The 13,268-nt window shown below is 29.8% G+C and overlaps 1 protein-coding gene across 2 annotated transcripts in view; it reads left to right on the top strand.

Moving 5' to 3' along the window:
• The first annotated feature begins 720 nt into the window (after positions 1 to 720).
• Positions 721 to 13,268, top strand: part of LOC134724992 (dynein beta chain, ciliary-like) — a 79,060-nt gene continuing 66,512 nt past the window's right edge. The window contains exons 1-7 of one of the 2 annotated variants that reach the window (XM_063588434.1): positions 721 to 1,175; positions 3,574 to 3,764; positions 4,191 to 4,380; positions 5,000 to 5,099; positions 6,039 to 6,250; positions 7,210 to 7,449; positions 7,779 to 7,946. In XM_063588434.1, the coding sequence (XP_063444504.1) occupies positions 822 to 1,175; positions 3,574 to 3,764; positions 4,191 to 4,380; positions 5,000 to 5,099; positions 6,039 to 6,250; positions 7,210 to 7,449; positions 7,779 to 7,946 (1,455 nt within the window). In that variant the 5' untranslated portion in view covers positions 721 to 821. Of the gene's footprint in view, positions 1,176 to 3,573; positions 3,765 to 4,190; positions 4,381 to 4,999; positions 5,100 to 6,038; positions 6,251 to 7,209; positions 7,450 to 7,778; positions 7,947 to 8,523; positions 8,541 to 13,268 lie in introns of those variants that run through there. The other variant, XM_063588432.1, reaches the window with a different exon arrangement.

The raw sequence follows: 13,268 nt of genomic DNA, 5'->3' as shown, positions 1-13,268 counted from the left end.
GTGTTTACACCTCAAAAATTACTATGAGTACAGACAAACTGGTACATCCATGAAAGTTTTAAGGCATGGCAGGAACTAGATATATAAAAGTTATATGAAGTCTACGTTTCAGAAAATTAAAAACTTACCTGTATTTTGATGTGCATTTTTTTCCAGTCTGCAGAAGATAGCAAAATAAACAAACACCCGAGTTTCATTTGATACGGTCCACTCAGTTACACAGTTTAAACCTGTTAAATCACCTATTGTTTACAGGTGTCTATTGTCCATTTAAATCAATACTACTCACAACATTGATTATATGAGGGGAGCTTCTCAATCGTTTTCACTACTTAGTTAATTTTCGCACCTTCTGCAGGAACGAAAAAAAATGGATAGCAAAATCTAGAAAAGTTTATAATTTTCTGAAACATAAAATGCATTTAAAATTTATATATCTAGTTCCTGCCATCCCTTAAAACTGTTGCAGGTGTATAGGTTAGTCTGTACTCAGAGTAAAATTTGGGGTGTAAATACGGCCATTTTAGCCAAAAGGTTATGATGAACCTTAATATTGAACAATTGAAAGTAAATGTTTTAGATGATTGCCGTTTAACATAAGGTTAACCATTAATTTAATTAACTATATGAAATATAAATACCCCTTAACGACATGTTTATTTACATAACAACTCAAATTTAGTTTAGACTTGTAGTCACACTGGTTGGGACAGGGGTTGAAAATATAAACAGCCCTCTCCACTTTGGACATAATATTCTTCCAGCTCTCTATTAGCTGTTATTCGAATTAGAATTGTGTAATTATACATAACAGTGCAGTTATGGCAGAAGACATTGAGATTGAAGACGACAGAGTGCTATTCATTGCTTCTTATGTGATCAAAACTTTTAAATTTAGATCCGACAGATTTGAAAAGTTTTATGCATTGGAAGAAAATAAGAGAATCATCAATGAATTCTTTGAAAAGCCAACTGCAACATCACTCATCTTTATTTTTCCTGGTTCATCTCTTGTTGTTCAATTAGAATTTCCAGCAAATCCAAAAGCAAAATCTTGTTACTTTATACGAAGATATAAAGAGCAAATAACTAAGGAGACAAACTTGAACAAAGCTTTGATTTATGGGGATTTATCATACTCACCCCTTGAACAGCTTTCAGGACTAGTAAATGAGGTACATACTGTATATTTTTGGTGATTATGGTGATGGTGTCATTAATTTGGTGTGGGCAAATATTATTGAATAAACATGATAAATGAAATAGAAAAAAGAATGTCCTATTAGTCAGTTTTACAAAGTTATAAAAAAATAATTACATGTATGTCATCCAAAAGTACAATGTATAAATTGTCATTTGGCCTGTCTCACAGCTGGGCTCGATGGTTATACCCAAGTTAAGCATGGTCGATATGTGCACTTACCTTCCTACTAGGTCCCAAATCTATGGCTATCCTTTGCTCTCTGCGCAGTGAGAGAGGGAAGAACATGTAGTAGAGGCTGACAGTAACCAACTGGGATCCTTCTGTGATGTATCTCTTTAGTCCAAATAATTATGACGTCTTGGAATGCTATTTTAATTTTTTGCTTTGTCAGACACCTTATATTACTGTGATGTTAAAGAAAAAATATATAATAGCCTTTCAAGACGTCATAATTATTTGGACTAGCATCCCTTCAGTTCAAACAGTGCTACATGTATGCCAGTACTTTAACAACAGGTTCAGGTTGGGGAAACTCTTTAATTCTACAGGGCAATTGCACAACAGTTAGAAAATATATTAACTATTAAAACATTTTAATAGTCAATGTGATAATTGTGATGCTTAAACTTGGATATTCAATAACAGCATGAACAGGTTGAGAGAAGACCACATTTAACCCTTGCAACTATTTCATTTTGTACTTTGGGGTGGTTAGAAGTGACTGATTGCAAGGCAATTTTTACCATATTAATTTAAGCAAGATGATCATGAATAAATCTTTCTCAAGTCCAGTTTTCCATCTCTGTTTATCCCTCTCGCAGCACCTATTTATTAATGTGCATGCATATATGTATTTGGTTTTGTCTTTTACCACTGTTTATTTTTTTTTCATCCTGAAAAATTGATTCACATATTTGCCACTGAATACAATGCAAATATTGTAAATCATTCAATTAAATTTGCCATGGATCATGTGGATCATTTGGATGATACATGTATCATTAAAACTAAAAGGAATATTTATAATTAAGTTATATGACCCTGTCAATATCAATCATAAATTTATCCCTATTTAGTTGTAAAGATATATTTACATGTACCTGGTCCAATTTTCCTTATGACTCATAAGGAAAATTGGACCAGGGGTCAAATTTTGACAAAATATATATACTTTATATGGAAAACTGAACCTTGGTTAATTTTCCATATTAAGAAATTGTCCCCCATCCCTGATGGAAAATTGCACCCCTGTATTTCCTGCAGATGAATGTCAAATGTACATTTATATATATAACTACATGTACATATAACAAGCTAATACTTGAACTTGGAATTATTTTAATTATGGAATTTGCTTGTTTTTCTTGTTATTGAAATTTTCAATAAATTCCATGTTTATTCATATATGTAACTGAAATGTTTTGTGCTGCGCGTTATTTTCACACAACACTATCATGAATATCTAACCAGAATACATTTTATGGAAAGTGTTATTAACCGCTCAAAAGGTTATAATACCAAATAAACATGGTATTTATTAAAAAATTTAAACACAAGAAATTATGCAAATTCCATAATTAAAAATAATTCCAAGTTCAAATAATAGCCTGTTCTGCTACTACACGTACATATAAAATGTAACATGTATAACATTGCTGGAAAAGCTGTGACAATTTGGAAATCAAATTTTAAAGTCTAAAAAACTAAAGAAGGCGTTTTGTTTTTCCATGGTAGTGGGTTCTAATTTTCCCTGGCTGGGTTAAAATGTTTAAGAATAATTTTCTGACATATATAGAAGGTTGTTTAATTTTTCATGGTTGTGGGTTCAAATGTAAAAGGGTTGGGTAAAAAACATATTTTCTAAAATGTTTTACACACCAAATACTAATTAAAGCATTATAACATGTACATGGTCAGTTAATCTGTTTTTGTACATCATATAAATTCGTCCTAAGCATGCTTTTTCAATGGAAATTGTGACATCACAATTCAATCTGAATAAAATAGTATGCAATCCCATTTTGTGATGAATGAGGATATAACTACAGTTGTTGAATACATTTAGGTACATAATATAGCTGGAATAGCTGTTACAATTAGAAAATCAAATCTTAGAGGGTTCAATTATCCATTGTCATGATGGTAGTGGGTTAAATTTTTCATGGCTGAGTAAATAGATTTAAAATATTTTACACCTACCAAATACTAACTAAAGCATTACAGTTTATCATATGTTTAAATTTTCCAACCCTACCATGCCTACCATGAAAAATTTGACCTCTTAATGGTACATTTGTAATACAATTACGCACAACTAGATTAAAACAAGAAACTTACTGGTTCCCTGATTTGTTTTCTTTTCATTTCAGGTACTGGTTCCTGTTTTGGGTAATGAGAAGAATCATGGTACCTGGCCATATGTAGTTTCAACTGATATCAGTCAACATGTGAAGAACACTAAGAGTGCTGTATTTGTGGTCACTGGACAAGCAAAGGGGAAAACACTCCTTCCACTTCCTGTTGGAACTGAGCGGGTGGTGGAAGAGGAACCCACTGAAAGGTAGAGTTAAATTTATTTTTCTAAAACTGTAAAAATTTAAAGACTATTCAGGAATTATAACTAGAATTTTACCAAATATAGATCACATAGTTTTTCACTAGACAAAGAACATTTTTATAGAAATAAAAAGATGTGTTATTAGTGCAATGAGACAACTCTCTATCTAAATCACACTGTGTCAAAAGCAAAAAATTATAAGTCAAAGTATGGCCTTTGACACAGAGCCTTGACTCACTGAACAGCAAGCAATAAAGTGCCCTAAAATTACTAGTGTAAAACCATTCACACAGGAAAATCAAACAGTTTAATCCATATAAAAAAACAAGAAACGAGAAACTCTTATCATTTTGTTTTTGAACCACATAAAAAAATGACAACCACTGAAGGCCAGGTTCCTTACTTATGTTTACAACATTTATTTTTTAGTAATGAGAAGTTTGACAGGAACATAGTCCATGCCATTGAGACTGTGGTCATTGACTGGACCCATCAGATCAGGGAAGTTCTGAAGAAGGATTCAGCTCAGCCTTTGCTAGAAGGTCTAAACCCTACACCATTTGTGGAGATAGAATTCTGGAAAAACAAAGCCACTAACTTGGAATGCATATATGAACAGGTGCTGCTGTGTTTATCTTTTTCAAAGAAAGCCTTATGTTGTATTTTATTTAAGGGGACTTCAAAGCAAGACCCCTAACTCAGAAAGCATATACATGAATATACTAACACAAATTTGTACAATTTAAAGATTGTTTTGGTTCATCATTTTGATTTTTAGGCACCATCAAGTGGACGGCCATATTAGTCCAGACATGAAAGATTGCTGTTGGCTCTTTGGCATATATTATTTTTACCTAAGTAGATTACTGATACTTTTTATATGAATCTTTAACAGTCACTGTAATATAGAAACTTTTTCATTTTTTTTAACAAATCTTTATATATATAGTCAGTTGTTTGATCTGTGGATTAAAAGCCATTTAACAAATTTGTTCATGTGTGTGTTTATCAGTAAAAGATTATATGTTTGTATCATTTCTTATGTAAATAACACCAGAAAACTATATAGAATGCAGAGAAACTAAAGTTATGCACAACATTTAATTAATGAGATTAAATGTAATTTAAAAATTGCATGCCCATTGAAAATAAAAGCAATCTTATACCTCCAATAATTATCACATGTAAATTATTGAAATAAAACTTTCCATTATATGTTTATAATTTTGTATTGACAGTTGAGAGATCCAAAAGTGAGGAAGATGGCTGAACTATTAGAAGTAGCACAGAGTAGTTATTTTCCTATATTTAAAGAGATCTTCAGAGATGTTGTTGCAGGTCTGTTTCAGAATAGAATACTATAAATTGAGAAATTACTGCGATCATTTGATTTTGATATTTTGAAATTTTTTACTTTTAATGTGATTTTAATTTTTTGTGATATTGAGAAAAATCTTGATTAAATTCATATAACATGTATAAAAAATATCAAAATGTGAGTTTAAATTAGAATAATAAAAATTCTGAATTAACAGTTTTGTGGATTCATTAGTATTAGTGGGATACCAATTTTTGTGGATTTTATTGCTGAAGAAAACCACAAATTCAAATTGTCAAAGTAGTACAAATATTTTTCTATATGCATACTTTGAAAATATCAGGTAACCAAATATCCAAGAACAAAAAATTAAGAAAATATGATTTTCCCTAAGTCTATGAAAATAAATGAATTCACAATAGAGTATTAAAATATTTGAATACCTAATTAGGGATTTCTTTACTAAATGGGGGGGGGGGGGGGGGGGGGGGGGGGGGGTGGGGTGTTCTAAGTGATTGATCTCCAGAGATCACTTAATACCTGACAACACTGAAATTGTGAGTTGACTTTGATTTAAGGGGGTTGAACTTAGTTCAGGGATATAACTCTTTAAATCATTTATGCATTTGTAAAAGTCAAGTATCATCAATGTATTTTAAGCATTTACCTGAAACAGATTGGAAATAATCTATGTAACCTAGAAGCTTAGACTATATTTATGAATATGGTTGACACAAACGTACTGATGATTTAAAGAGTTATTTCCTACCTCCTTAAATTGACTAGGATTGCCAGTTTCTCGTCAATGTTAATGACTTATAGTTTATAAAAATATTTTATCCTGTCATTTGCGGTAATTAATATTATTACTACTTTAAATTCAAGATAATAAATTGCTTACAGATTTAAACATTTTGTGGGATAATGGAGAGTAACATTCTGAATTATTTCTTTTTCAGCTCTAGAAGAAACTCATGATATTAACATGTTTTTGAGACCCCTAAGACATCACTTTGAGGACTATGAACAGAAGGACTTTGATGAGAGTGGACCATTACTCCCTCCCATGATGCACACTGTTTGTCTGACCTGGGTACATTCTACCTACTACAGGTCACCAGGCAGAATTATAGTCCTCCTACAGGAAATCTCTAATATGCTTATAAATCAGGTATTTTTAAAAAAAGCTAATCTTAAAAAAAATAAAAGTATAGTTATGTATAAATATTGATCCTGTAATCTGTTAATAAACCAACTATTGTTCAAATAACAGGTACACAAATAGAGTGAGGTGCTCATTTTCGCCACATCTTTTCATGTTTTCTGCAGTTTATGTTCAAGTCATTATGTTTTTAAAGTATACTGATATTTCTATTGAATATAACTTCAAATGCAAAACATTTCTGACCTTGAAAACGTGTTTGTTTGAAAAAAATCATCTGAAAAGTTTGATTAAAGGGTGTTTGAAATTTGCTTATTTTTTGTCAAAGGGGGACACATATTCGCCATTTTTACATATCTATTTATAACCAAATAACTGCAACTTTAAACAGTGTTTATCAAATCAATTTCATTATAGATGAAAAGCAGACATTTTAAAATTTTAAAGAACTGTGAAATTTAGGGCAATCGGTCAAATAATTACTAAGAAACACTTCTTTGAAATCGTGTTTTTCATTCAGGAAATTGGCCGAAAATCGTTGTCCATTTTTCAGTCAATTGCGGTTAGTGCCGAAATTTGGTCTTAGTTTAAAAATTAATCATATTTGTTATTAAAATATAATTTACCGGCATAATTCTTCCATTTAAGCCATCCTTTGAAGTTTTTACACCTCAAAATCATAAAACAGCAAAATTGTGTCCACGGCGAATATGGGCACCCCACTCTACATTTTTTCTTGATTTATTCTTGTAAAAATAAAGTCTAATGTTATCCCTCATTCATGTTGAGCAAGGGGTAATGTCAATATTTCCTAAACCTGACCTACATTTAAGTACATCTTTAATAACTTTTGATAAAAGAAAACATATTTGAATTTTGAGTCTAACACCAATATGACTGTTTCTGTTTGAAATTTTGTGCAATATACCTTTCTATATTTTGGTGGTATAAAAGAATTTATATTGTAGGCAAGAACTTTCCTTGATCCATCTGACATATTCAATGGTGATACTGAGCCAGAAGACACCAAAGATAAAGTACAGAAAGCAGTAAATGTACTGAAAACCTTCAAAGAAACATATGAAGACCACAAGGCCAAGCTCCATTCCTACTTCTCTGGAGACCAGGAACCAGTTGAGTGGGAGTTTACTCCTAAACTAGTGTTCCCACGCTTTGACAAATTTACTGTGAGATTGGAAATGATAATTGTAAGTATGAAAATAGAAAGAAACATTTCTATGATGCTGCACTATTTGAAAATAAAACAATGTCCCATGTTAATGAAAATTATTACTTTGTCTGTAAAATCAACTAACTAAAAATTAAAAATGTTTCAAATGAGATAGATTTCAAAACAGAAAGTCATTCATAAAATGGCAAAAGCTTAAACACATCCGAAAAACATGACGAATGGAAAACAACTGTCATATTACTCATGTGGTACAGGCATTCCTTTAATAGAAAATAGTGGATTAAGAGAAGTTTAGTTTTCATTTTGATAAGAAACTATATCTATATGTTATCTTATGAATTTCAGGAAATGTTTGGAACAATTAGTGAATTCATGAAATTAGAAAGAATTGAAATAGGTGGCATCAAAGGTAAAGTGCTGAGTCAGCAGGTTCTTCAGCTGTTTGAAGAATTCCAGACGGTATTTCGTGAATTCACCAGAAACACTTATGACTGCTTAGATCCAATGAACATGGTAAGTGATACTTAACTTTCCCATAAAAGGGGGGGGGGGGTGTTGGAGTTTTTTCATTCACTTAGTACACATAATCTGTAATCATATAGGGGCCTTAAATGGCAAGTGGTCAGAATATTTAAATTCAATATATCACTAGTCTGGCAGATATGTTTGACTGCAATCTTGATTGATTAGTTTTCGCTCTTAAGAGATATTGTTCTTGAAGTGATTCTTTTTAGATAAACAAAGTGATTAGTAACTTTAAGCATTTAAACTATCACAATCATGTTTCATTACCAAGTGACATTTTTCATTTCTTGAAAAATTAATTTGCTTATCAGGTACTAAATAAGAAAAAATCGTTTTTTTAGAAATGAAGTTGCAATTATATAAAGAGTTATGTTTTTGATTATAAACAAAGATTTTTTTACAAAAATTATATAAGTAAGAGTTTTGAACCAAAATGACTCTTTTTTACATGCTTATAAAAATATTTGCACTTTATTATCAATTTCCTGTTTTTTTCCCCCACAGATTATGGTTGATGGTGAAAAGTAAAAGAAATAATGATATGCACAATAAGATGTTTATAGCACTTTATTTGGTGATCAGGTATTGTGTTAATAGCACTTAGAAATATTTGCTGCTGAATTCAGAAAAAAAGTAGCTTCCTCTAATACATGTTGCATCATGAAATAAACAACAAAAAATGCAACCAATTAATACGTCATGTGATTGTACCTGAGGTTCTAGCTTAAAAAAAATGTATGTAACAGCTATTAAATACTGGATTTTTATTTGATATATTTTGATAGAAATAAATGTTTAACTGTAGATATATAATAAACATGATAAATAAACAAGGATTTTCAATTTTTGAAAATGCATTAAATTAGAAAAAGCCATGGTAGTTTCAATAATTATGGAAAATTTGAAAATGTTTAGAAGTAAAATTACACATCCTTTCAATTACACTACAAACTGCTCAGAGTCTGAATTGACCAGTTTTTGTGCTCGACCAGTAAAATCGAGCACACATTTTACTCGACTAGTCTCAACATTGTCTCGACTGGACTTAACTGTACTTAAGTGTACTCGACTAGGTCTCGACTTTACTTAATTAGTCTGAAATGGTCTTGACCAAGGCTCGACCTGTCTCGACCTGTCTTGACTAGTCTCGACTCAGTCTGAACCAGTCTCGACCTGTCTCGACTCAGTCTGAACCAGTCTCGACCTGTCTCGACTAGTCTTGACCTTCAAATTTAGTTTTGACTGGTATAAAGAAGTCCATCTTACTAAATTAAATATTGATCTTACAAAATTCAAGCTTATTAGGTAGTTTGATTACTGGCTGTGAAATAATTTTTTTTTTTTTTTACAATAGGTAAAAATAAAAATTATTATATAAATTTAGATAGGCATCTTTAAATTTTCTAATAATTTTTTCAAATCAAGTTGGATTTTCATCAAACTATGCAGCTATCTTAGATATATATCAAGCTTACTGAATCCCATTTCATTTACTTTTTTGTTGTATAGCTATGAAATTAAAGAATTAAAGTCATCTCGGTAAAAAAAAGCTAGGATTTGCAATTTGGACAAAATAGAGATAGGCATCTTTAATTTTTTTAATAACTTTTTCAAATCAACTTGGATTGTCATCAAACTATGCAGCTATCTTAGATATAAATCAAGCTTACTGCATCTCATTTCATTTACTTATTTGTTGTATTGCTGTAAAATTTAAGAATTAAAGAAATGTTGGTAAAAAAAGCTAGGATTTGCAATTTCGGACAAAATAGAGATAGTACACTTTAAATTTTCTAATAACTTTTTCAAAATCACTTGGATTTTCTTCAAACTATGCAGCTATCTTAGATATATATCAAGCTTATTGAATCCCATTTCATTTACTTTTTTTTTGTATTGCTGTAAAATTTAAGAATTAAAGTCATCTCGGTAAAAAAAGCTAGGATTTGCAAAAATTATTTCACAGACAGACAAAATAGAGATAGGCATCTTTAATTTTTTTAATATCTTTTTCAAATCAACTTGGATTGTCATCAAACTATGCAGCTATCTTAGATATATATCAAGCTTACTGAATCCCAGGTTATTTTGTTTTTTGTTGAATTGCTGTCAAATTTAAGAATTTGATTAATCTAGGTCAAGAAAGCTAGAATTTGCAGTTCAAACAAAATAAAGATATATAGTACACTTTAATTTTTTTAATATTTTTTTCAAGTCAACTTGGATTTATTCAAACTATATAGCTACCTTGTTGATGTATTAATCTTACTGAATCCCAGGTTGTTATTTAGTTTGGTGTATTGCTGTCAAATTTAAGAAATAATTTAATCTGGGTAAAAAAAGCTAGGATTTGCAGTTTTGACAAAATAGAGATAGTACACTTTAAACTTGTTAATAACTTTTTCAAATCAACTTTGATTTTATTCAAACTATATAGCTACCTTGGTGATGTATCAGTCTTACTGAAACATAGGTTGTTATTTAGTTTGGTGTATTTCTGTCAAATTTAAGAATTTAATTAGTCTACATGTAGGTCAAAAAGCTACAATATTAGATATATATCTTTCCTCATAATTTTGGAAAAAGTATATATAAATTAGTTATATAATTCCTTTAATGTTTTATTCCTTTTGATATATATATCCTATAAATATATCAAAAAGCAAAGAAAAATTAAAGAAATTATTCAAATAGTTCTTCTGATTTGTGGTGAGTTATAAGGCAATACCGTCTGTTTGGGGCAAACTTATTAAAAAGATCACATCTACCAGAGAGTTTTAAATTCTAAATAACATTTATTCAAAGTTGCAACATCCTGTTAAATCTAAATTACAAGGCTTTTTTAATTCTCTTGATAAGTAATACACGAGTTTAAGAAAAGTTGGGCTTTCTTTTTACCTGTAAAACTCAGGTGTACTGATGTAATTAAACCATGTATAGTGCCATGTCATTAAATTTGACAAAAAAATATTTTAAGATTTGATTAAAATAAATGTTTACTGTAACTTTGGAACACATTTCTTTTTTTAAAAGGTTTTCAAGGATTGTTATGAAATTTCATGATATTAATATTTTGTTTTACTACAAAAAAAGGGGTTTATAGATATAGGAAGATGTGGTGTGAGTGCCAATGAGACAACTCTCCATCCAAACAACAATTCAAAAATTAAACCATTATAGGTTAAAGTACGGCCTTCAACACGGAGCCTTGGCTCACACCGAACAACAAGCTATAAAGGGCCCCAAAATAACTAGTGTAAAACCATTCAAACGGGAAAACCAACGGTCTAATCTATATAAACAAAACGAGAAACGAGAAACACGTATATATTACATAAACAAACGACAACTACTGTACATCAGATTCCTGACTTAGGACAGGTGCAAACATTTGCAGCGGGATTAAACGTTTTAATGGGCCCAAACCTTCTCCCTTTTTCTGAAACAATAGCATAACATCACAACATATAAAAACATACGATAAAATATCAATTGGCAGACTTAACTCAATCAAAAAACATATGATTACACAATGAACGAATAAATTTGATCTGCGATATCTGAATACAAATGCACAGTTAATTAAATATTAGAGACAAACATTCATGACCAAAAGGCTAACAAACAAATTCAAACACACTGAGAAATATTTAACCAATCAATGTTCACTTTAGAAAAAAAACGTTTTTTTATAATCTTGAAGTTTATACAAATGTTGTAAGAATAAGTGAAAAATTGAAGATATTACAAATAATCAAAGCTGGTATACAGCAAAGATCCATATAAATAAAAAATGACAAAAAAGGCATTATAAACAGTATCAACAGGTCGAATTAACAAGAAAATACGATTTGAGAGTATTTTGTTTAAGCTGATTTGAAAAAGATATTAAATCTTAAAAAAGACACCATTTTTTTGTTAAAACAAAAAATTAGTATTTTTATTTAAAGAAAGATATATTTCTAATATGAAAGCTTTTTGACCTACATGTAGATTAGTTAAATTCTTAAATTTGACAGAAATACACCAAACTAAATAACAACTTATGGTTTAGTAAGATATTTAGCAAGAATATTGCAAAGATAGTTATAGAGTTTGATGAAAATCTAAGTTGATTTCAAAAAGTTATGAAAAAATTAAAGTGTACTATCTCTATTTTGTCAAAACTGCAAATCCTAGCTTTTTTACCTAGAATACGTTTGATTCTTTAATTTTACAGCAATACAACTAAAATCTAAATAACCCAGGATTCAAGAAGCTTGATATGTATCTAAGATAGCTGCCTAGTTTGATCAATATCCAAGTTGATTTAAAAAAGTTATTAAAAAAATTAAAGTGTACTATCTCTATTTTGTCTGAATTGCAAATTCTAGCTTTTTCTACCAACATTACTTTAATTCTTAAATTTTACAACAGTACAACAAAAAAGTAAATGAAATGGAATTCAGTAAGCTTGATATACATCTAAGATAGCTGCATAGTTTGATGACAATCCAAGTTGCTATGAAAAAGTTATTAAAAAAATTAAAGATGCCTATCTCTATTTTGTCCAAATTGCAAATCCTAGCTTTTTTTACTGAGATGACTTTAATTCTTAAATTTTATAGCTATACAAAACAAAAGTAAATGAAATGGGTTTCAGTAAGCTTGATATATATTTTAGATAGCTGCATAGTTTGATGAAAATCCAAGTTATTTTAAAAAAGTTATTAGAAAATTTAAAGTGTACTATCTCTATTTTGTCCGAAATTGCAAATCCTAGCTTTTATTACAAACATTTCTTTAATTCTTAAATTTTACAGCAATACAATAAAAAAGTAAATGAAATGGGATTCAGTAAGCTTGATTTATATCTAAGATAGCTGCATAGTTTGATGACAATCCAAGTTGATTTGAAAAAGTTATTAAAAAAATTAAAGATGCCTATCTCTATTTTGTCCAAATTGCAAATCCTAGCTTTTTTTACCAAGATGACTTTAATTCTTAAATTTTACAGCAATACAACAAATAAGTAAATGAAATGGGACTCAGTAAGCTTGATATATATCTAAGATAGCTGCATAGTTTGATGAAAATCCAAGTGATTTTGAAAAAGTTATTAAAAAAATTAAAGATGCCTATCTCTATTTTGTCCAAATTGCAAATCCTAGCTTTTTTTATCGAGAAGACTTAAACTTAAATTTCATAGCTATACAACAAAAAGTAAATGAAATATGATTCAGTAAGCTTGATATATATCTTAGATAGGTGCATAGTTTGATGAAAATCCAAGTTGATTTGAAAAAGTTTTTAGAAAATTTAAAGATGCCT

This window comes from Mytilus trossulus, chromosome 7, assembly GCF_036588685.1.
Source record: "Mytilus trossulus isolate FHL-02 chromosome 7, PNRI_Mtr1.1.1.hap1, whole genome shotgun sequence".
Taxonomy (NCBI): Eukaryota; Metazoa; Mollusca; class Bivalvia; order Mytilida; family Mytilidae; genus Mytilus; species Mytilus trossulus.
This window is presented reverse-complemented; position numbering and strand designations above follow the sequence as displayed.